Source organism: Ruditapes philippinarum, unplaced genomic scaffold, assembly GCF_026571515.1.
Source record: "Ruditapes philippinarum isolate M1 unplaced genomic scaffold, ASM2657151v2 ctg3523_1_1_1_1, whole genome shotgun sequence".
NCBI classification, from domain to species: Eukaryota; Metazoa; Mollusca; class Bivalvia; order Venerida; family Veneridae; genus Ruditapes; species Ruditapes philippinarum.
Genome location: NW_026853812.1, coordinates 20,217 through 44,433, shown reverse-complemented (window position 1 = coordinate 44,433; position 24,217 = coordinate 20,217). Strand labels below are relative to the sequence as shown.

At 32.6% G+C, this 24,217-nt stretch overlaps 3 protein-coding genes across 3 annotated transcripts; 2 read left to right on the top strand and 1 right to left on the bottom strand.

The window, feature by feature from the left end:
- The first annotated feature begins 2,205 nt into the window (after positions 1-2,205).
- Positions 2,206-11,085, top strand: LOC132738000 (uncharacterized). Its single transcript, XM_060725415.1, has 6 exons — positions 2,206-2,295; positions 5,601-7,045; positions 7,219-7,369; positions 8,020-8,131; positions 8,830-9,075; positions 9,681-11,085. The coding sequence occupies exons 2-6, from the start codon at positions 5,613-5,615 to the stop codon at positions 10,910-10,912; spliced, it is 3,174 nt and encodes a 1,057-aa protein (XP_060581398.1). The 5' UTR covers positions 2,206-2,295; positions 5,601-5,612; the 3' UTR covers positions 10,913-11,085.
- A 139-nt stretch (positions 11,086-11,224) lies between these two features.
- Positions 11,225-18,527, bottom strand: LOC132738001 (heat shock 70 kDa protein 12B-like). The gene is made up of 5 exons (XM_060725416.1): positions 18,421-18,527; positions 16,742-17,023; positions 15,967-16,185; positions 15,289-15,451; positions 11,225-13,820 (listed from the first exon to the last, which is right to left on the bottom strand). The coding sequence occupies exons 1-5, from the start codon at positions 18,460-18,462 to the stop codon at positions 12,727-12,729; spliced, it is 1,800 nt and encodes a 599-aa protein (XP_060581399.1). The 5' UTR covers positions 18,463-18,527; the 3' UTR covers positions 11,225-12,726.
- LOC132738002 (uncharacterized) lies at positions 18,469-23,566 on the top strand. The gene is made up of 8 exons (XM_060725417.1): positions 18,469-18,588; positions 19,485-19,611; positions 20,023-20,074; positions 20,631-20,758; positions 21,650-21,848; positions 22,094-22,186; positions 22,442-22,531; positions 23,030-23,566. The coding sequence occupies exons 1-8, from the start codon at positions 18,567-18,569 to the stop codon at positions 23,396-23,398; spliced, it is 1,080 nt and encodes a 359-aa protein (XP_060581400.1). The 5' UTR covers positions 18,469-18,566; the 3' UTR covers positions 23,399-23,566.
- The last annotated feature ends 651 nt before the right edge of the window (positions 23,567-24,217 follow it).

The window sequence follows — 24,217 nt, the reverse complement described above, 5'->3', positions numbered from 1 at the left end:
AGAGATGTTAACATGTACGTGCGTGAAGCGTTTGTGCGTGTACATGTGCATGATAGCAAACTAAAAAGTGAGGTGGCCGCTTATAATATTTGTATTTATTTGATGTAGAAATGTCGGTATAAGGGTTACACGCTACTTGTATTTTGTTCTGAATGTTGAGCGCATCATATTTATAATCCGGGGGTCGCGGGCTCTATCCTCGGCTGGGGGAAGACAACGGATCAGGGCTGCTGCCCACTTGTGGAGAAATTTGTAATTGCTGGTTTGTTACCCTCATCTCATCATTGCAGCTTTATGAGAAAGATTTAGAACTGAATTCAAACATGAAATATCTATATGCATATGACTTTAACTTAACTTAATTAATACATCGGTTAAATATCTCGGTTTAAAATATATGTATTTGAAAAAAACTGAAACAGAACATCAAAAATAAATCTTTTAAGAACTAAAGAAGATCATTTCATTGTCTCTTACTTTACATTAATATTCTTGTCTATATCTAGTATTAATCCACTTAGAATGATACTTATACTGTATCAAATGGCTTTCCTAAAATTATTTTAAACTTTGGTCTGGCCGTAATTGTCTTCTTTTCCGTTTTACAATGCACTGTAATTCACTATTTAGAATTGATTATTGGTAATTGATATCAAAGTAATATTGTGATAATATGAATGTTGAAGTTGTTTTATGATTATTTATAAGTGATTTGTTCAGGTGCATATTGTAAGAATAGGTTGAAATAAATTATTCTCATTATGTTTTTGTGTATTTTCTTCCATATACAGCGCTCTCAATAGCAGCAGATAATAGTATGTTAATTTCTTCTGCACTTCATTCTACATAATTGAGCCGCGTCATGACAAAACCAACATAATGGGTTTGAGACCAGCATGGATCCAGACCAGCCTGCGCATCTGCGCAGTCTGATCAGGATCCATGTTGTTCGCTTACAAACCCTATTGCAAGTAGAGAAACTGATAGCGAACAGCATGGATCCTGATCAGACTGCGCGGATGCGCAGGCTGGTCTGGATCCATGCTGGTCGCAAACGCACTATGTTGGTTTTGTCGTGACACGGACCATATTATGCCCGTCGACGGCCCTCACTGTATTAATGAAAATATAGTTTAAAATAAAATCTTCTCATTTAATGTGACGGGGCAGTAAATAAAAGCAATCTTGAAAGATAATTCGATATCATTACAAACTACAACAATTCGGGCAAACGGATAAATACATGTGTCGGGCGATGTGTAAATTATATTACTGAAGTGATTAGCCTTTGGCTCTATTTTTAAACATTGACAAGCCGGTCAAATTAAAACATCAATTTTTTGATGCACTGGCTTTAAAATTTGCTTTAACTAACATGGCCACTTTGAAACACTATATATAACTACAAATCAGTTGAATATGATCTTAGTATTCGAATATTAGATACTTTATTTTTTACTTGCACAATAATTCAACGTCATACAAGTATAAACAATTTTATGATCTAAATATGTCCCTTTCAAATCAATATATTGGGTGGATTCTTTATATATTTTGTTGCATATACTATATCTAAGGTATTTCTATGAGACATCGCTTCTCTTACATTAAAAGTATACTTCTATTGTATGATTCAGCATTTCATTGAATTTAAGCATAACAGGTCTAGTATCATAGTATCATTTTATTTATATCATTCCCATACATTTATCATTACTATATCTTGCAGTATTTATGTAATGGTCACACCCTCCAATGAATTAAGACTATTCACTATTTTCCGTGTGGGGATGGTAGCGCAAAAAACGACTAGTGATGTTGCTACGTTTTCATTTGGACAGTCGTTTTGCCGTCTTAACTAGTTCATTAGTAAAGGCAATGACAAAACGACGAACTTCCTATTTATCTTTTTATTTTTGTTTATTTTTTTTTTTTGCATCGTAATATCTACAGTTGTTTCAGCAATGCTATCACCACTTATTAAAGATATAGAAACTTTCGGAATAATAATAATAATAATAATAATAATAATGGCAAATCTTTTGTATTAAGTTAAAGCAAAATAAATCTTCATTAAAAATTAATGCTTTGAATAACAGAACTTCAGAACACAAAGGATCGACTTTCAGATTGAAGATTAACGTTGATCGATTTTATTGGCATGTACTTTAACTCGCTCTGTATAGAAAAGCTATAAATAGCTATGTAAAAGCTATAGCCGTATTATCAATATTGACGGTTTATTTACATACTTAGTTGTCAACGCAGGAAAATGGAGTGTACCTTGTAAAATAGGTAAGATTTTGTTGTGTATATATTGTTTATTTCTTGCACGACTGGTTTATTTAATTATGAATGAAATAATACGCAGTTTAAGCTTTTAAGTTAGATAGAGGTGGTTAGTAACTGTTGTTAAATGTAGGGGCTACAAATACTTGCATACAACTTGATTATCAGTATGTATGCATGCCATTAAAAACTTCTTTTGGTTATTTAGAATATATTCTCCTAAAAAAATTGATTATAAATTTCAGTATGCCAATGTTATTGTAATAAGAAATAAATCAGCTTTGAAGACATTTCCAATGATAACTCGTATAATTGTGACATAATGAAACAAAGGCAACTAATGACTTTCAATGATTTTTTACATAAATTTATATTTATACTCGTCACCCAAAAAACACAACTTTTTAATGCTGTATATGCTCAAAAAGATTTCAATAAATTTAAACTGTTTGTTCGACACATGAGTACATATGTATGCAGTAGGCATATCGAATAAAATTAACGAACCTGCTAATCAACTTATCAATCAATAAACTGATAAAGATTACCGTAGTTTTCGCGTTTATTTCTTTACATTTAACAATAAAAATTTAGCTCTGACTTAAAAACACTGTAAGCGGATGTATTTTTTTTAATCGAGAATATTATTTACCTAATTCAGATTTAAGCGCACATCGATTGACAAATCCATTCTGATTTAATATGGGTTCAGTAAATCCAAGGTATGAAATATAATCAATAAAAAATATATGAGGTGAAAATACATGTAACCTTGAAAATTTTATCATAATTAATTTTTTGAAAATAATTAATTAATATACCTCCATTCAAATTAAAATTTGATAATTTTATTTCTTTTTGTTTTTATTGATAGAAACGATATAAAATTGTAAATGCTATATTACCATAGTAACTTACAAAAGACGGAATATTGTTTCCTTCTTTAAAGGCACGTTATACCTCAGAAATTCTTCTTTTTTTTCATTTTTAGTAATTTTTTTAAGTTTTATATTTCCCAAAAAGGCACTCATAGAATAATTATTTGAACGATATTTTTCTTTTGTTTCTTTTTTGCATTTAGTCATAATATAAGAATTTTGTATTCTGTATGGAAGTCAAAATACTTCTTCGTTAACATTCTGCTACTTTTTAACAAATAAACACATATTCAGAAGTGTTGAGCGGCTAAAATGCTCTAAAACCATACATGCTCTATAATCGTTATACAAGGATGTAACAATACTTAAGTGAAATTTGTGTATGTATATAATTATTCCTCTTAAACAATTTCCATTTTAGAAAAGACTGCAAATGTTTATTTACATTACAAGTAATCTTAAAATCTATACATTCATTTCTTAGACTTTATCGAAAATAGATTTCTTATAACCTCACTTTATTTACATGTAATGTAAATTCGGTAATATCTTTCACAAATAATACCTTTTTTGAACGCACAATATTGACAAAACTTCACTTGAGCATCAGATTACCATACAAAATTGAGTTACAGGATCTCGGAATAATTTATTTCCAATATTCGCTATCTTCGTGTATTCATGCAATAGATCAACTCTACTAGTATTTGAAAAATTATGCCGGCTCGCCACGGCGAGCCGGTATTACGGTAGGATTTTACTTAAAAACAACCTAAAACTCCGAATCCATCCAAAAATTTAATCTAAGCTTGGCTTCCAGCTTTCTACAAAATTTATCTGTCTGGGCTGGAATCCAAAATAATTAAGCCAATCAAATTTGATCTTACATAACGTCAAAAAACCTTCAATTTTCACGCCATTTTTAAAAAGGAACAAGTATTGCTTTGAGCGCAAAGATGATAATGATGATAAAATATTTGTTTTCATGAATTCTTTTCAATAAATCATATTTACACTGACTTTTGATTTCGCGATTTCACCTGTTTTCTCTGTAGTAAGTTAAATAATTAACAATTAATTGGTTAATTAACATAAGTGTACATCTGGTGCTGTGCATATTTTCTTTTTCTTTTTTTCCGGTAATTTTATCCTTTCCGGTATTTTGTGTATGTATTTACTGGGATATACTATTCTCCGGTCCGGTCGCTTCCGGTCTCTCCAGGTCTATTTTGACCGGGATTTACAAGACTTGAGAACTTGTACAAATCAAATAATCATGCCCCATGAATCTAAATTCGCCCACACCCAAGAGAGTTCTTCAGTAATATATTCCTGTATAGGACTTGTGTCTGTCACTCATTCCAATACTAAATAACATATTACAACTTAACTTTGTATAAAGATACATCTTTATGAATTCTACCTATCTAACATTTTTTGGTCAAGGTCAACAGGCCATATAGTAAATGTGCATAGACATAGGGACTTCATTCTATCTGTTTACATGCATCTTCATATATACTCATATTCCCCTTTGTTAAACTGAGAGAACTGGCTTCCGTAACTTTATATGTCACTTTTATTTTGATGTTCGCTGAAGTCTCTTCAGGTACAGAACTGTCATTTTTACATTTAAACCGCCCATATTTAAACACACCCCTGGAATAAAATTACGAAGCGAGTCGCTACTAGCTTTTTTAAAAGCTAACCTTGTGAATGTATTATATTGGGGCGTATTATTATTATTATTATTATTGTACTATTGTATTATTATTGGGGTATTATATATGTTGGCGTTGAATAATCCTAACCATTTAGCATCTTCATAGGAACAATTATGACACTTGCTACATTTCGTCATTTCAACAAAAAAAATATCAATCTTACATTACTGCATCTTCACTGCATTCGTAAAAAATAAAGAGTTAGCACGTATACTTCGACTTCTATTTAGTACGCTCATGAGGTGTAAGGCGACTGATTTTTGTTTGATTTAATCAGGTGTTTTAAAAAAATGTAGTCTTTGCTATCTATCGATTAAATGAAAATGATGGTTAGTTAGTTGTTATTTACAATATCTTTTATATTAATTGCGATATTATATATTCTTTTCAATGCTTCATATCGGCATATATTTAAACTTACTAGTATACCGATGAACGTTTACAACCGTTATTCATAAAGTTATTCATAAAAATACAAACTGCCATCCTAATAAAATCACGTTCTTGTTAAATACCTAACTTTTATTAAGGATTCAATGACCCATGTTTAGATGGTCTCAAAAATAAGTACTACAACATTACATATTAAAGAAGCAGAAGTTATATAATAATCTAGAAAACGAAAACGAATACAAATTACTTCTCTCAAAAGCAAAAGTTGCAGCAAAAGATCATACAAAAATATGTAATATCACAATTTACATTCCAGAACTAATTAAAGATGGACTGGACGGACGTTGAGTTTTCCACCGACCTTGTACAGTCTGCTTATTTACATCTATGCTTCCTTGACAAGGTCGATAACTTTGAAAAGATCCTAAAAGGCGATGCACTCAAACATGCCGTGAAAAGGTATGAGCAATTATGGTTACCCCTTGTCAACGACAACCAGTCTGTAGAGATGGTACCGCCAGTAGATATCCATTGGTTCTGGTATATGCATATGCTTCAACCACTGGCATATAGAAGAGATTGTCGCAAAATGTTCAAAACTACACTCGATCATCGATTTAAAGCTGAATCAAGGTTAATTCCAGGTACAAACAAAGCCATCGAAATTTGGTATGAAACATATCCTAAAGAAGGTTTCAATATCATTCGAAATGATGAGTACGTAAGACCTAAGAGGAACAAAGGACAGATAAATTTTGAAGAATCATCAAAACTGTCGGTCGATTTAGTGAGTTTAGCAGAGGCACATATGCATTTTTGCTACCAAGTAGCTTTACCTCATTTCCGGGACAAGAAATATTTAGAAAATGCAGAGAAGAGATATAAGCAGTTTTTGTGCTTAAAGAAGTTGGAACCGAACGAATTTTTAACGCCTTCTGTTGATATTTTGCTCATGTGGTATACACATATGTGTCACCCAATCTCTTATGCGAACGATTTGATGCGTATATGTGGACAAATTTTGGACAATACGATAAAAATCAAGCCAGCAGTAATAAGTGATAAATTTTTATTGGCGCGGGAAAAAACAAACGAACTATGGAAACGTGTATCTACTGAAGAACTTGTTCAACCAGGTACTAAACTCCGATCGAATGAAACTCAGAAAGAAATTGTGCAGATGACCATAGAGGATCTTACAGATTGTTGTGTAATTGTATATAGAATATATCTCTCCCATGCTGACCTTCAAAACGTTTCCGTAAGACGGAAACATCAACATCTCAATCTGAGACTTTATCTTGTGCAACGGAAAGGAGGCATTTTGAAGGAAATGTTATATTTGAGTGGTAATAAACAAATGTGGGGGTTTTCAACATCGTTTCCATTTAATACAGTTGAACACAAAGAACTTAAAGTTGTTTTATCAAGAACAATTAAAATGTGGTGCATGAGTGACGAAAGAGAAATAGCGAGTGCTACAGTCAATGTCAGACGAGAGATAGATAAGATGAAACCAATGGAACGCTCCGTAAGTCTGAATGTTGACCTGATATCTGAAGACGGTTCAGAGGTGATAAAATTAGTGCTAGATGGTGCCGTAGATAAACCTCAACCATTGTTATGTGATTTAACATTACAAAAATCAGATTTCGTGCTTAAAAAGCTCTCTAAAAAGGAATTGTGCGCGGTTTGGGGGCACGAGGGATTACCGGAAAGTTTCCGTAGTCAGGAGCATTCCTGCTACACAGCTACACACATGTACGTATTCTTATAATTATTATCAAGACAAAACATATCATGCTTATATTTATTGCCCAAATTTTCTTTAACAAACAATACTGATGATGACCAACGGCAACCTTCCATGCTGATTTCTAAGATTAATGATTATTTGTCTAAGTTATAGAACTATTTAAACTGACATTTTTCAGACTGTTGAATCATGAAAACAATGAAAGTTTCCGGTGTTGTGTCATGCATATACCAGAGCTTCTCCATTCTGCTGTGGAGATCATTTATAAAAAGAGGCTCGTTGCTACGTCACATCTTATTGGATCGTCACAGCTTCCATACCCATCACAGGTAATTCATATAATTATAGCTCTAACGACGAAGTAAAAACACGAAGAAAAATCCCATAATATTTAAAGTTAAAATTATGATGATGTTATCAATATGAGTTTATAGTATGAAACTATCTGGAATGGTTAATATAGTAGAACAGTTCATCTGTTTGCGCTGTCAGTTCCCTAACTTTCCTAACTTTGACTTGAAATGAGATCCTGAATTATATAGAATATGCTTGTTCTCCTCGGATAGCCGCTCGTATCTTAAAATTTTTCCATTAAAGCATATATTGTCTCGTACAAGTGAAGACTTGAAGTTATACCGCATATTAAAATTAAAACTAGGTTCCAGTTTAACAATTTTGTCGGAAGAAATATAAATATACAAAAGAAAATGTCCACAAAAATGTCCTAGCGTCTTTTACGGACACTTCATCATGAGCATTACATAGAAATGTATTCTATTTTAGAACGACAATTTGCAAGCATGAATCTTATTAAATGTATTACAGTTTTACGAAATCATTATTGTCGACCGTTTTTGCATTGTCAGATGCGACTTTAATGTACATGTAGAATAACATTCGTAATGCTTCATGCATAACAGCAAAATTATTGCATGAAACAAATCGCCATGAGTATATAATATGCTATTTAAATTTGTAGGTTGAGCTACAAGACATCACAACGGCATTTGATCCAGAGTTAGGTGAACGTGCTATGTTAATAAGAAACCATAGTGGCGACTGGGGACTCTGTATAGCACGATGGAGTCAAGGTAACAAAGCATATGATGTCATAAAAATAACTCCTGACATACATAGGATGTTCTAAATCATGTTATTATTATGCAGTGAATTATATACATAGTATGATTTCCAAGCTGCTTTCAATGGTTGTCAATGTCAGTTAACATGGGAAGTATTTTGATTGAAACATAAAACGTTATGAATAGCTGTGTTTCATAGTCAAATAAAAGGGCTGAAATGTACTAAATATACATAAACATTTACAGAAACACACAATATCCTCTTCTTACTCAACGTGCATGTATTTGATGGGATGGGATGTTTGAAACAATTAGTTAGAGATTCTTGTCCATTATGGTCCAGGATATACGAAAAGTACTTGTCTGCCAACAGAACAGTGTGATAACTATCTTTATTTGAGAGACCAACATATTAACATCATAGCCAACTTTGAATGTTTATAAAAGGAAACAACAATACATCATGTGGTATTGAACTAATTTACCGTTAAATGTCACCGACTGTGTGGACAGCAACTTACTAAATAATGTAAGATAGAGAAAAACGGAATCCTTAAAAGACAAAACAACAAAGTTGAAACTGTTGCACACTCGGTTTGATTGAGCCTGTTCGTGGACAGTTCTGGAAAGTGCAAATTACTGTCCACGCCTCAAAGCAGAAATAAATTCGAGCTTGATATTTAATCTATACTGCATTTATTTTTCAGATGCTGGCGGCCTAGAGGTACGTTTCATGAAACTTGCCGGCAGGAATAAAGTACAGCATATCACAATCCAGAGCGTTGACATCGAATTTCAGAGCTTCAATGCTAGCTTATATACAGGGAAGGTATTGGTTAACCCAAGTAAAAACACAGTAGCTGAGAATCTGGCCACTTACTGGAGTATATGTGTTTTGTATGTGCTCTGTTCTCCAAAAAGTAGTAGAAGACAACTTTTACTGACACAAGCAGGTACATCTATACTGTTACGTAGTAATGATGTATAGAATTGAAAAATTTACATTAAAAAAAGTTTAGACCACAGTTTTAGCCCCTGATCCTACATAAATGAATTCTTCAAGTACATTATCACTTACATAGATTTGTTCGTTCTATATTTATATAAATGTCATAGGCCCTTTAAAGATATGATATTTATGATGTCAGCAGTCCACAAAAATTATAATCACCTCCTGATAAGCCACTATCGTCCCATTTCTCGGACCGCTAAAATCTAATGGTGTATTTCCGCGAGGAAGATATTACAAAACACGCATTATACAAGCTAGCTAGAAAAATTGCAGTACATTTTACTAGACATTCTGTTTTTAAGCAATATTATTTCTTTCCTCGTTGAATCTTTTCAATTATGTTGAAGTAAAGTGTGGTATAAAATAATAAATACCTCACTGCACTTCGGACCCTATAGCATTACAGTAAGTTCCCTGTCCGCCTCAAACAGCCTCTGTCCGTTAAATGTTCGGAGCTGACTGGGACGTCACTTTACATGTTTAACCTTCAGTGATGTGTTCTGCTTCATTAATAACATATAAGAACTATGATATATCTTATTTCAGAAATGAAACCCTCCGATGAAGTATCAGATGGCGATAAAGAAGTTCGATCAGTGTTTGTTGAAGAAATGAATTGCCAGTTTCTTCTAGCGGCCGGCTTGACTACGGAAACTCCTAGTAATCAATATATGCGCACTAGGTTTGGGTCTCTTACTTATGATCTGCTCTTAGATGCACAAGGTATCATCGTAGAAGAACACAAAACCAGCCGAAGATTACTGAAGAAAGAGGGCATCTTAACAGAAGATTCTTGCTCATGTGAGCCGACCAAACGGAAACGAAAGAAGCGAAAATCACATCTGAAAGATTTAGAAGGGACCGAACGAAAGGAAAGAGTGTTTGTAGAACCTAATTCAAATAAAGTAACAAATAGTGATCACCCAAACAAAATAACAAATATGAATACAATAAAAACGGATGCGGTAAATGGTGATATAGAATCCAAGAAAAATCCTGTTGTAGTAAAAACAAAAAAATTGAAATCCAGGCAATCAAGTAAATTAGAGGATATGTTAGCAATGTCAGATGACAGTATAACTAAAGACGATGTAATGGAAACGAAACTCGTGAAAGATGATAAAGGTAGGAAGATTGTGATAAGAAAAATTTCAAGTCGTATTGATGAACAGATTGCGCCGTCAGAAGACAGCTTAGATGAAGAGATTAAAGAAAAAGAGGAATTTATTAAAGGATTAGATGTTGACAGGAGAAGTTATAATGGAATATCGAGCGGAGACGAGTCGCGTTTGATTGAAGGGGGAAACATTGACCAATCAAGCGGTTCCAAGTATCAAATGAGTGATAGCTTAAAAGTTGGTGAATCAATAATTAGAGAGGAGACTACATTAATAAAAGAAAAAGTTGAAAAAAAGAAGAGGCAGGCAATAGAAAATGACAATCAAAGTGATAGTACGATAACAGGAAGAAGTCCAAAACGTAATGACCCAAATACCGTTATCTTTGATCTGTTTGGTGATGAAGTTAAAGAAGCTAATTCTAGTATAACTGAAACAAATTTAAGTACCCTTGATGATACAAGATCTGATTCCTCAAGTATTACTCGGGAAACTAGACAAAGCAGAAAGCAAAGAATTTTAAAAGAGAGAGAAAGCAAATTTCCATTATCTGATGAAGATACTCGGGAAAATACAATTAGCAACCAGTCGAAGAGAAGGAGAAAAAAGTCAAAACAAAAACTAGAAGCGAGTGTTTTAGAAACTACATCAGAAGTGTAAATTTAAAAGGCAAATCTGAATTTCAAATTTTATTAATACCCTGAGTGCAAATACATCTACTATATTTATTCAATAAACTATACGTAATCATCAACATTAATTTGATTTTTTTCATTTTGCATAATTTTTATCTTAATTAATACAAAATATGTAAAATAAACTACAAACAAATATTTTTATAGTTGTCGGTGTATTTCCGCAGGCAGGTTTAACAAAACCATCCATCTTATTTAAATTAGAGAAAATAAGTTGTGACAAGGCTGTTGAATAATGTCTATATAGTAAAACAGAAAGAAACAAACAAACAAAAAAAATATTTGAATAATAGGGATTTTTTATTCCATTTGTACATCATGTTATACGTAACAAGACGTTTTTAGCTCAACTTTTCGAAGAAAAAAAGATGGAGCTATGTCATCACCTATTCGTCGGCGTTTATGTTGGCGTTGGTTAACCTCTCAGAAACTATAAAAGATTTTCAATTCAAACCTGGTATACATGTGTATTGTCATAAATGATGCCATTTCAAAATAGTACTGGAACAATTTTATGCAAAGTAATGTTCCTTTTTAACTTTACTTTTAGCCCTGGTCAACGTTTTTATGTTCAGCTCCATGTTCTCATAAACTAATAAAGCAATTCACCTAAAACTTGATTAACCATGCTCATTATCAAAGTGTGACACCAGGGGAGATAATCCTAAAATACCTTTTTGCAAAGTTTGTCCCTTTTTACGGATATATGCGAGTTTTTACTCGGGATGATAGGGCGTTCGAAGAGGAACCTGTAAACATATGGTTAGCACACAATAAAATAGAAATAAGTGTTCAAATGAAGAACACAACAGCTCTCGCTAAAAGATTCTCATTTCATGTGCTCGCGAAATACATACATATATCATAGTAATTTATGTTTACAATGTTTTATAACATCAAATATACCTGTAATTATATGTTTAGCACCCAATGAAATGAAAATAAGGGTTCAATGAAGAAAACAACAACTCTCAATGTAAGATTCTCATTCTTGTGCGCATACGTGAATGTTAGCGTGACCAAATGAGGCCCGTCAACGTGTACAAGTAAAATGAAGTTATTAGTATGAAGTTGAATAATGATATTAATGATTGACTAAGAGACGATAGTGAAATGATATAGAGTATGGGTATGAAATACAGAGTATTCTAGCAAAGACAAAATGACTTTAAACTTAAAATACTTGCTCAACTTTTGAATTTGGATGCATAATTAATGGACTGGTAACTTTATAATTTATTTTTTTCTCAGTTATACCCCCATTCTGACTTAGAAATTATTGGTAAACCTTTTTTATAAAAGTACATTTTTCAAAAAGTATCAAAGGTATTCAATTTAAACTTGGAATGCTTGTTAACTATCAAATTTGAAATGTAGATAATCCTGAAAGATATTACATTTTTTATAATAATTTTTATGTTCTCAAAACCCATCAAAGGTATTCACTTCAAACTTGAAACATTTGCTGAACTTAAAGGTCGGGAAAGTCTGCTAAGCACGTTAGAAAAAAAATGATCTCTTATCTAAGGTGCTTTAATTTGCTATCCAGTACTGCGAAATATGTAGCGCGCTGTACACGGACAGGTCATGTCAATAATTTCAGCCCAATTTGCAAGTCTGACGGTCCTACAGAGATAAGTCGCAAATTGTTTGTTTTCTTCATTCAAACTTATCACCGTCTATTGCTTTTACTAATTGTTTACTTGCACCATACAACAGTCCACATACATATCAACGTATTTACCTGAAACATCGGCATAAACATGTTGAACAAACTATTTATTTAAGAGTAAGTGACTCAAACACTTCATTTCTGGTAACTGTATCCCGAGCTCGAATAATAAGCTCTGTTCGACCAAAATTGAACGATATTTCAGTTGAAGCGCTATTGAGATTTGACCCTTCGTGGTCTCCAAATGACACTTCAAACCTTCCTATACAGTTACAATCCCGTTCGTCTGTCATTCTCGTGTCCTTACTTTCACTTGCAAAAACGAAAATAAGAACTTCTCTTTGGTCGCGTTCTAGGGGATAGTATTCGTTAGCCGATATCCACTCGTCTATCTTTACTTCCTGACCTCGCAATACATGTGGTGCAAATACTCCACTGACGTACGCATTTCCGTTCAAGGTAAATTTCTTGTCTTTTGGGTACTTTGAGCTATATGGCATAGTAACACCTATACCATACGTCATGCGAACGACACGTGACGTAAGAATCTTTTCATTGTGACCAAACAATACAGCGCCACGTAAAACCGCCAATTCACAGTGGGTTGGACGCTTGACTAAGATTCTTAGTTTTTCTTGAATAACTTCTTTCATTTCATCGTTCATGAAATTGGAGGAAGCAAAACCTCCAACAAGAATAACGGCATTTATTGGCTGTCCAAGTGCCTTTACATTGTTTGCGACTTGTGTCACGTAGCTTATGATTTCTTCTAGTGAAATTTTCATCATTTTGCGCAAGATTTCTCCTTTGAAAACTAATTTTCCAAATTCAAACTCCACTTTTTCTCGTGTTTTATGTTTTTGTTTGAGAGCTTGTGTGATGTCCATCTCATGATCACGTTCGAATTCCTGTATAATAGCACCCGGGATAGTTATTAGAAATTCGTCACGTGTTCGACTATGTCGTAATTTAGGCAAAATGTTCCTTTTAGCTGTTTCAAATGACATTCTAAAATCATAGAATTCTACAGGGTATTCCCGGCTGAATTTGCTCCACAATGATTTACCTAGTATATCAGACATGAAGTCGAAGAATTTTTCGTCAACTTTTTGTCCTCCTGCTGGCCCACCAGCTGCCATGTGTATTTGCTTCATAGTTCCGTCTTTCTTCACTTTAATTGTAGTTATATCAACAGTGCCTCCTAAAATGTGAAATGAAACATATGTTAAAATATACGTAAAAAGATTTTACCATATATTGAACCTTATATGGTATTTTCTGAAAAACGAAATATACCAGATCATTAATACTTTCCTTACAATTTTACCAAACGTTGAAGCGACTATCAGAAACATTCTGCAAGATTAGCAGTTCGGGTTGACCTCACAAATGCCGACATCAATTCAAATGACACATAATACTTAAATACACCTTTCTACTAAATAATGACTTATGTGGCAGTAGATATGCTCTCTTATGATAGTTTCTTTAAATCATTTTCATCAACATGTTTTGTGGCTCAGCCTAAGAGATTTGTTGTGTGATTTTCATAATACACTCATCTAATCTTGTACATGTTATAGGTAAAGATTTCACGAAATCCTTAATTGTGAATTGTGTCGGAACATACATGTTATTCCAAAAATTGCTAGGGATAACATGTAATTCCCATTTGTAAGCTATTTAACACGAATTCTCTGACCACTGATTTACAATAAATTTTCATTTGCAGCAGCCATGTTCTTTAAAACATAAGTAGATATTAGACAAAGAAACTTTCGTAGACTTTAAACAACATAATTTTGTCAATGTTCAAATTAGTTTAACATTAATTTGTCGACAATTTTAACATAATTACAACTTTGATTATTTTATAAAGTGTCTTACATTCATAGTGATTATCTTATATTTTCGTGTTCAGATAAATTCCATGGGTTTCAGTCTGAGGACAGTTGGCAATTATGACAATTGCTCTGACATCGCCATGTACTATTCTTTTATTCTTTTTCTGACATGGCATTATTAAGATGACCTAATGATAAGGGTGTCATTTGTTTGTCTTTATATTTGTATTTAAATTGATTCTTCCGCCTATTCTGCAGATTGACTAGTTAGTACACGAGTTTTGTTATATACTAGTACGCACCCCAGGATGTATAATTCCAATCATCACAGCATTGCTTTTACTTGTGCAACGGATAATGTGGTATTCCATTTTAACTAGTTCAATGTTTTTGTTGTTGCTGTTGGAGTAATATATTAGTACATATTGTGTATAAACATCGTCTTTTTTCTCAATAAAGTACTGTGATAGTTAGTATACAACTGCTTAATATTGGTCGAAGGAGTCTAAACACCGACAATCAGGTCATATGTATATAAAAACTTGCAAAACTGAAACTATTAATTGAGCAGAAAATATTATTGCCACTAAAATTGTTCAATGAATTAGAATTACTTTGTTAGCAATTATATCACTGGTAGCAAAATATCTTGTTATGGAAGTCGTGTAGAAATGCAAGAATTTGTTATCACTGATAAAAGGTGATATTTCATAAGTCCTCAATTTTATCAGTGATATAAAACACTGAATCCTTAGGATATTTCGTGACTGAAATTCCATGAAAACGCATTTCCCAAGTTAATTAAGAATAAACTGACTGAGTTACCTCCCATGTCAACTATCATATTTGTAGCACCAGGGCCTGTTGGCAAGGTCCGATCTAAATCACGACGCGGGTCGTCTGGTGGATTTGCCTCTGTGGTTGTACAATAAACAGCTGCAACTTCGGGTTCCAGGGCAATACAAAGGTGTTGTCGGTCAATGCCAGCCTACGTGTACGTAAAATTGGTATTATATGAATTCATATTTGTAACATTTAAATTTTAGTATTAATAAGCTGCTTAATGAAATTATAGTTAGTCATGTTCAGTTTTGACCATTGAAATATTGATGGTAAGAAGCAATATTAAAAGATGTATAAATATCAAATATTGTTTATTATCATACAGGTAACACAATACGGTATCATTAAATTCCTGACAATCAAAGTAGTCCTAACGCCTTGAAAGACGGGTATGTACGATTGAAATGATTTCAATTATTAAATTAATGCACTATCGCAAAGCAAAAACGAAGAACAACAAAAATAAGGAAGAAAAAAACAACCAAAAAATAACAACAAAAAGCTACAACCGAGATATATTTTTAAAATGTACATACATACATACATACATACATACATACATACATACATGCAAAAAACTACCTACCTACCTACCTACATTTCTACCTACACATGTATATTTACTGAGAATTTTTAACTATTTAAGATACTAATAGTTACTTCTTGTGCCGCTTTTCTCATCAACTGTTTAGCACCCTCTGTCCAAATCGCGGGAACTGTGAGCACCCATTTTGTCGTCTGCTCCAAATAACTACAGTTTGTTCTTTCCAGAAAATTTAGTACATGGTTCCTCATCCACTTGATTGATTCAGAGAAAACGAACAACGCCGGAAGTTCATTTCCATTCTCACTAATTAGAACAATGTCTGCGGTAATGTCCTATTTTTCAAAAAGAAAAGAATGTATCTAAAGATTCGAATTATTCTACAGTTACAAAAAAGGAAAGGCAGAGCTAAATTATGAAACTTAGACATGTACTTTTCTTTTTCAGATTCGAATCAGATATGCAATTTTAGACACATGAACTCAGACGAATGGTACAGCGGCCAGAGGGCATTTTGCTTCAGTAGCTTTCCTACTCAAACAGGATCCTTATAATTTCGATAAATGTAACAGAAGTAATGTTTAACTGATACTCTGATCACCACTTATAATGATATGAAAAGAAAGATTATATTTGATGCATGTTACTAATCTAAAGATTGAGCACCTTTTTCATTATTAAATTAAAATCTTGCTACAGAGAAGAAACGTACTGGAACTTTTTTCAATAAAAACGTTATGTCGTCTTTAGTCGCATGGTATTTTGATATTAGTCTTTAGTATGTTTTGTTATATGTTATCCGAAGTCTTTTAGGGACCTCTGTTTACCAACACAGCAAAACTAAACTAAAATGTTATATAAAAAATCTATGTCAATGTAATTATAATTAACCTTTTCATAAATTTGCATTTTGAAGTTTCTAAAGAAGAACCAGTTGTGTGGATAATCTCTTGGTCTTAGTTTAATATACTCTTGTTCCGCTTCGTCTCCAAACCAAGTCTCTGTTCTGTCAGGGTTGACCAGCAAACATGTCGGTGTTTTGTACTGTGTCCTCGCTGTCCCCCATTGAAGGTTCTCGTAAATTCTTAGCCGGTCTGACTTAAAATCTGCTCTTGTTTGAAAGGCATATCCTGAACCAGTTGTGCCGAAGTCTATTCCTATCACAAGCTGGGGCTAAAAAGGAATATGGTTTTGCACGTAAGATATATTCGTCATTATTTGTAGCGAGTTTCTAGTAGTAAAACTCTAAAGGTTTTATAGCTTTAACTAAAGAACTGTATCTCAAAACATTTCTTTCTATTTTTAATCAAATTGCTTTCATATTTTTAAAGTCATATCTAGAGAGAGTTTAATTAAACATTTATCTGATTACTAAATCAACACGTGTAGATTATAAATGAAAACAGAGGTTTGCAGCTGTTATATTCAGAAGGTTTTATTTCGCCATGCTTTTTCTGAATTTTACAAATAACATTTTATAAATGTATGTACTTTGGTCCATTATAGATAATTACGTCAGATAGCACATAACATGTAAAACATATTATTATACATGGTTAAAATTACAAAAAAATAATGATATGTTAATGATGTCATGAGCAGCAGATGAAAGAAGTTATCCATTTCTCTTTGTTAACAAGGGGAGGACAGAATAAGGACAGTATTAGAGCAATTATTTAAAAGAAATCGACACAATCTCGTGTTATTAACCTAAAGCTTCTTTGTAGCTTCATTGTAGTATTAGAACCAACTACCTGTCAGCACACATAATTATATTGTATTGTAGGCTAGAACTTCGCCTAGAAGTAATGACAATTAGTTAAATAAATTGTTGATGTTGTTTTAAATCCTTCTAATATACATGTGTAATGATTCATTCAATGATTAACAGTTACTATTAATTCGAAAGAACGCAATAAATTTATTACACATCATATTTACAAAACTTCCTTCTTTGATAAGATAGTATATGATACAGAGCGCATTTGCTTAAAGATGTACTATGCAGTCAAATTTGATATAAGAAAATATTGACAATGGATACACAGTCTCATTATAAATATAAAATAAACATGTTTTGAATTCTTACAAAGTATGGTATATGTTATGCTTTAAATTTAAACTGTACACACGATAGGTGGTCATAATAAGAATATATACTGTTCTGTCATTAAAAAACGGGCAGTTTCTTTAAAGAGAAGGGAAACTTTACTTGACCTGTAATAGGGAACGCAGCTTCCCATTCATAGTTTATTCATTCTTTTATACAAATTAGACATATTCAATAAGAGTTTCATAGATTTCAATAAATTTCTATGATAAAAACATTTTACTAAAGGATGAGCATAGTATATTTTGAATCCAACATGAATTCAAACAGGTCTATTATAAATAATCATGAAAATATAAAATAAACATTAATAACACCAGACAAAATCATTGTAGAAATACAAATTTTAGCTAGTACACATGTAGGCCACTTGCTGCGCATATATATTGGTTAATTTATAAAACATACACTTTAAAATAATAACTTTAATCAACATTTTTACGAATAATTATTATTGTACCTCAATCTCCCTATCCGACGCTTCCGGAAATTTTGCAGCCATTACTTAGTCCATCCACGAAAGTACAATATGAAACCGAAAGTGGAAAATTACATAATTACCAATACCTGAAACGAAAGTAGAGATACTCGGGGAATTCCAGAGACATGAACTTCCTCCTACGCGCTTGTAAGTAAATGTTATTCTGTTTATTAAAATTATTAATTACTCTAAATTTTATTGTATATTGATAAAAATTTTGTCAGGTATTTGACCGTGTACAAATAAACGTTTGTTATTTTATATATAACCCGAGCTGGAAGGCGATGCAACACGTACACGGTCATATAAACTGTAAATTGTCTTCTAGTGGTTTTATTGCAATGATTTATTTGACTTGAACAAATACTAAAGTTCATAGTTTACAGCAGTTTACAGCAGACACATTTATATAAAATTAACACTAAGATTCTCGACGTTATATAATAATTATATAGTAAAAGGTAAATTATACCAGTTAACTATATCCACATACTCACTTTAATTGAGATCCAAACAATGTCAGCAGGGGTGGTTTTCATCGTTTTACGATAATGTTATCATATCAGTTATCATTATTTATGTGTTGTATCAATAAATTCATTTATTTTCGTTATTATCAAATATCAATAAAGATATTCATATTGTTATTATGATTAAGATAGTAAATAAGAGATAATTTTAAGAGCATAATCATTATTATTGTTCCTTTAATATGTAGAATTATATTTGTTTCACTCAAAGCAGTTACAAAATGGTTAAAATTTACGAGGTCTGTATAATAATTAATTGTATAAGACCTGTTAAAACACTAAATTGTTGATTCGACACATTCTTATTTGTTTCACTAAGTATACAAATTCGTGTATAGATATTTGTTGAAGGCCTAAGAAGGTTAGAAAAAAATAAAATACATGTACATTTATATCACGATATTTGCATAAACACATATGTGTTATCATCGTTACATAAAGATATTTTATGATAACATAAAGTACTGTTATAGTTGTTGACATATATATTAAATATGACTTTCTTTTTTGCAGTCGAATTTGTTGCTGGTAAATGCTTAATTATCTGCAGAATCATATATCACACTATAATATCCCTGATACTTATCTGTGGGAGGAAGCTTCAAGATAAAGCATTTTATTTAATGAGAGGTGATTGGAGGTATATATGTTTTAATAATTATTGTAACTTAAGATGATCAACCATTGTTTATTTACATAACCCAGTCATACACATAACTGACTATTTCGTTCATTGCTTACTGTATGAAAGGTTTCACTATATGCTTTATGACATCTACTACCAAAACTTCGTTGTTGTTGTGTTGTTGTTGTTGCTGCTGCTGCTGCTGCTGCTGCTGCTGATGTTGATGATGATGATGATGATGCTCTTGTCGTTTTGTTTGTTGATTTTGTTTGTATTTCAATATACAAATACTTTTATAAAAATCAAAGAAGAGAAAGGTAGTCATTGTACACTACAGCAAGGGTAATTCTTGCAGATGTTTGGACTTAATGTTAACTATTAAAATTGCAGAATAATAAAAATTTCGATTGTGTTTTATCGTTTCAGCATGTACAGACAGAATCTGATGGGTTCAGGCATTAGCATGTGTAAAAAAAAGGTAAAGTATAATATTTTTAAACGCTAGATCCTATAGAAATTAAGACTTAATATTAAATATAAAATGCTATATACATGTAAAATGTAACATTGTTCTTGAAAATATTAAAGATATAAATTGTATGCAATATGAACTATAGCCTTATATTATTTACCCCACATACACCAGGTGTGTTATTTATTTAAGTCCGATGAATGTAAAATGAAACATGTACAGAAAGCGAGGTTATTATCATTGTATACTTTAATGTCAATATATTACGACGTTTATGTTTACACTATAAAACGTTTAACCCATCATGCAGATATGAGCCGTGTCATGACAAAACCAACATAATGCGTTTGCGACCAGCATGGATCCAGACCAGCCTGCGCATCCGCGTAGTCTGATCAGGATCCATGCTGTTCGCTATCAGTTTCTCTACTTGTAATAGGGTTGGTAAGCGACAAGCATGGATCCTGATCAGACTGCGCGGATACGCAGGCTGGTCTAGATCCATGCTGGTCGCAAACGCATTATGTTGATTTTGTCGTGACGCGGGTCGTATATATTTCAGGAATATAGCTCAGAGGAGATGGACAACAATGCGTTAGGTATGCAACTACAAGAACAGATTAAAATAAACGGAAGACTTCAAAGCGATTTGGACAGACTACAAAAGACAATTCAAGACCAAAACGAAATGTAATTTTATTAATATTGTGTCATATCTTTATAAAGAATGCAACTTTTAGTTTAGATCTACCACTACCTATACAATTCACAAAACCAAAAGTATACTATTTAGGTAATTCATACTGCCTTTAAAAATGATACAACATTTATGATTTATAAACACATAATTAAAGGTCGACATAAATTTTGAACTTATGTGTTTCATGTATAACTGCTCTGTGGGTAGTACTCCAGTGTAACTAAATGAACTTATTAGCAAAGCGAAGGCAAAGCAAATATCCGTTTTCATTGAATAAAACATTTTTTTTTTTTTAATTTTTATATGTACTTATTAATGAAATATTGAGAAAATTGATAAAATATAATGCGTTTTTTCCCCGTAGTTTCACTGTAAAAATTTATTTTTCACTGCAGTGAAACATATTTTCCTTATTTTCACTGGTGTCTTACCTGACTACTTTCTTCTAAATTCAACCAAGAAACAAAATTAAAAGGGAATACTTCTTATTCATGAGGTTAAAAAAGAGAAAAAGTATATAATAAACAGAAAATTCAAGTTTTTTTCTATTTACACAGAATTTATTTTCATAATTTTATTTTGATAATTTTCATACCACTCGATGAAAATAAATCCTGTATTTATGGAAGAAACTTGAATATCATCTTTTTATGACCGAGGTTTGAGATTTTTCTGATCATTAGATAATCAGCTGCCTAAGACATGTTAAAATCAGTTATAGTTGTGGAATAGTTAGTACGAGATGAAATAAAAGTCACAATTAAAAAAATTAATCATCTTACTGATGGCTCTTTTTTACCTCATGAAACATGTACACTATGTAGGTAATTACAGTTTACAATTACAATTACTCAGTTTCTTTCAATTTATTGTTATTTTAGGATCGAAAAGCAGTTTGGAAAAAACATTGAGATAACTGCGAAAGGTAAATTTAACATCGCCGGAGAAACCATTCAACCAACGACACTTTCAAATAAGTTGAAGAAAATGTTTGATGACGAATGGAGGAATGTAATGATATGTCTATTTCGTGGTGACAGAGAATTAATCGGCATACGGTTTCTTTCTAAACTACTTGAGGTGGGACATGTTCCACATAAACTTGTTTCCATTTGATATATCCATACACCATGTCCAGTTTTCCTACAATAAGGCATAGTTACCCATTGTTCTAGTTGGCATACTTTAATAATGTCATTGGTAGATTAAACATGCCAATTATATCAATTAGTGTAAAGTCAGGTTCAAAAGCTGCTCTATTGTTTAGTTGTAACTTAAGAAATACACGGAATTACCTATTACTATATTCTGACTTTGTATTACAGGACTGCCAGTCATTTTGTAAGGAGAAAGCGTCAGATCAACTAACTAGATTTGTTAATCCCTATCCTGAAGAAACAAGCAATACAGTTGAAGAAGTGAGTACATTTTTAAAATGTTTTATACTAAAATTGGTCTAAATAAGTGGGTAAAGTATATAGGCAACTGATTTTAACCAAGGTAACTTTGCTGCCTCAAATTATTTATATTTATGTTTTATTTCATTATTTCCTTGTGGATTCTCACACGGACGTAATGGTATATGTTATTTATGCAAGACTGTTCCATTGATTGTGTGTACATTTCGTCACATATTCGCAATACTGTTGACATTGTTTAATTTCTCTATGCAGATTGTTCCATCGAAAGAAGATCAGCATAATCTGTACAAGCTACGCAGTATAATTGGTCAACATGAGCAGACTAAACGTAGCATAATCAGCGTAAGTAATTTTGGTTATAGAATGGATTGTAACCGGTAAAAGTTTGACGTCAAAATGAAATAGATGTGATGTATAGGATCCAGGAATATGTGTTTATTTGTATTTAACTTATTTACCCCTTTCACTGAAGACCGGTAAAACATTTTCGTTGATAAAAAGCTTCATTTAATATATTTTAAATCGTCACTTTTACACGAAAAGACTAAGCAATCTTCCGTACCAAATTATAAACTCACCGCCTATAAATGTATTGAAAAATGTTATAAACTTGTCATCTTAGATTGTTTCAAGGTTAAGAAAGGACCTATCTAAATTGTTGAAAAAGCCTTGAAAAAAATACCCGAATACCATTGACATTTTTTTTATACTTTTAGGCGCATGAAATATACATGTGTCCAATTGTTTTTGGATATCCTTTTCGGTTTGGTAAGGTACCGTTTTGACAAATTATACTACATGTGTCAGATATATATGTGCTTATATTGTTTATTTTTCAAGGTGTTCGCTAGAGAATGTAAGAGTAGTGAAGATTATTGCAAGGTTACAGAGGATATCGCAGATAACGAAGAGGCATTGGAATGTATAGACAAGTACGTCAACAACTGCTGTGACGTTTGTTGGCAATGTGCCATCTCCGACCCATCTGTATCTCTCAAATTTGACGTTATTGGCGAAAGATTTGACGATGTGTCGGATATTTTTCAGGAGTATCATTTTAAGGGCCATACTGATGAGATTGGTCAATGTAATACAGTTATGCAGGTTGTATGGCCAGCTGTTATGATGAAAGCCGGGATAGACAATACTGATATTCTTATTGAGAATGCAAAAGGTTATGCTATTGTGTACCCAAGCTCTGCTGTTTAATTAAAGCAAATATTTTCACTAACGTTACCACGTGTGTCATGTACATATTGGATCAAAAAACATACACTTTAAGGAAAGTCATTGTGTAAAATGACGACATTTCATATGTTTTAATGTATTAGATGTTGAACCTTTTATTACCTCTCATTAAAAACTCATCAAACCGAGTCTGCAATTTTTTATCTTTTTATTGTTGTGGTGTCCCTTTTGCCAGATTTTTACGGAATGCCGTTAGGGCCATTGCCTATGAATGTGTTGATCTGAAACGCGATAGTCGATAGAACGATGGTGAAAACGCGAAATCACGAAACTGCGATGGTGAAAATGCGAAAGCACGATGATGAAAACGCGATAGTACGATGATGAAAACGCGACAGTACGATACTACGATGATGAAAGCGCGATAAACTATCGTGTTTTCATCATCGTACTGTTGCGTTTTCACCATCGTACTTTCGTGATTTCGCGTTTTCATCATCGTACTGTCGTGTTTTCATCATCGTACTATCGCGTTTTCACCATCGTACTATCGCGTTTTCACCATCGTACTATCGCGTTTTCATCATCGTACTGTCGTGTTTTCATCATCGTACTATCGCGTTTTCACCATCGTACTGTCGTGATTTCATCATCGTACTATCGCGTTTTCATCATCGCACTATCGCGTTTTCACCATCGTAGTTTCGTGATTTCGTGTTTTCACCATCGTACTATCGACTATCGCGTTTCAGATTAACACATTCATAGGCGATGGCCCTAACGGCATTCCGCAATGCCGTTAGGGCCATCGCCTATGAATGGTTTGATCTGAAACGCGAT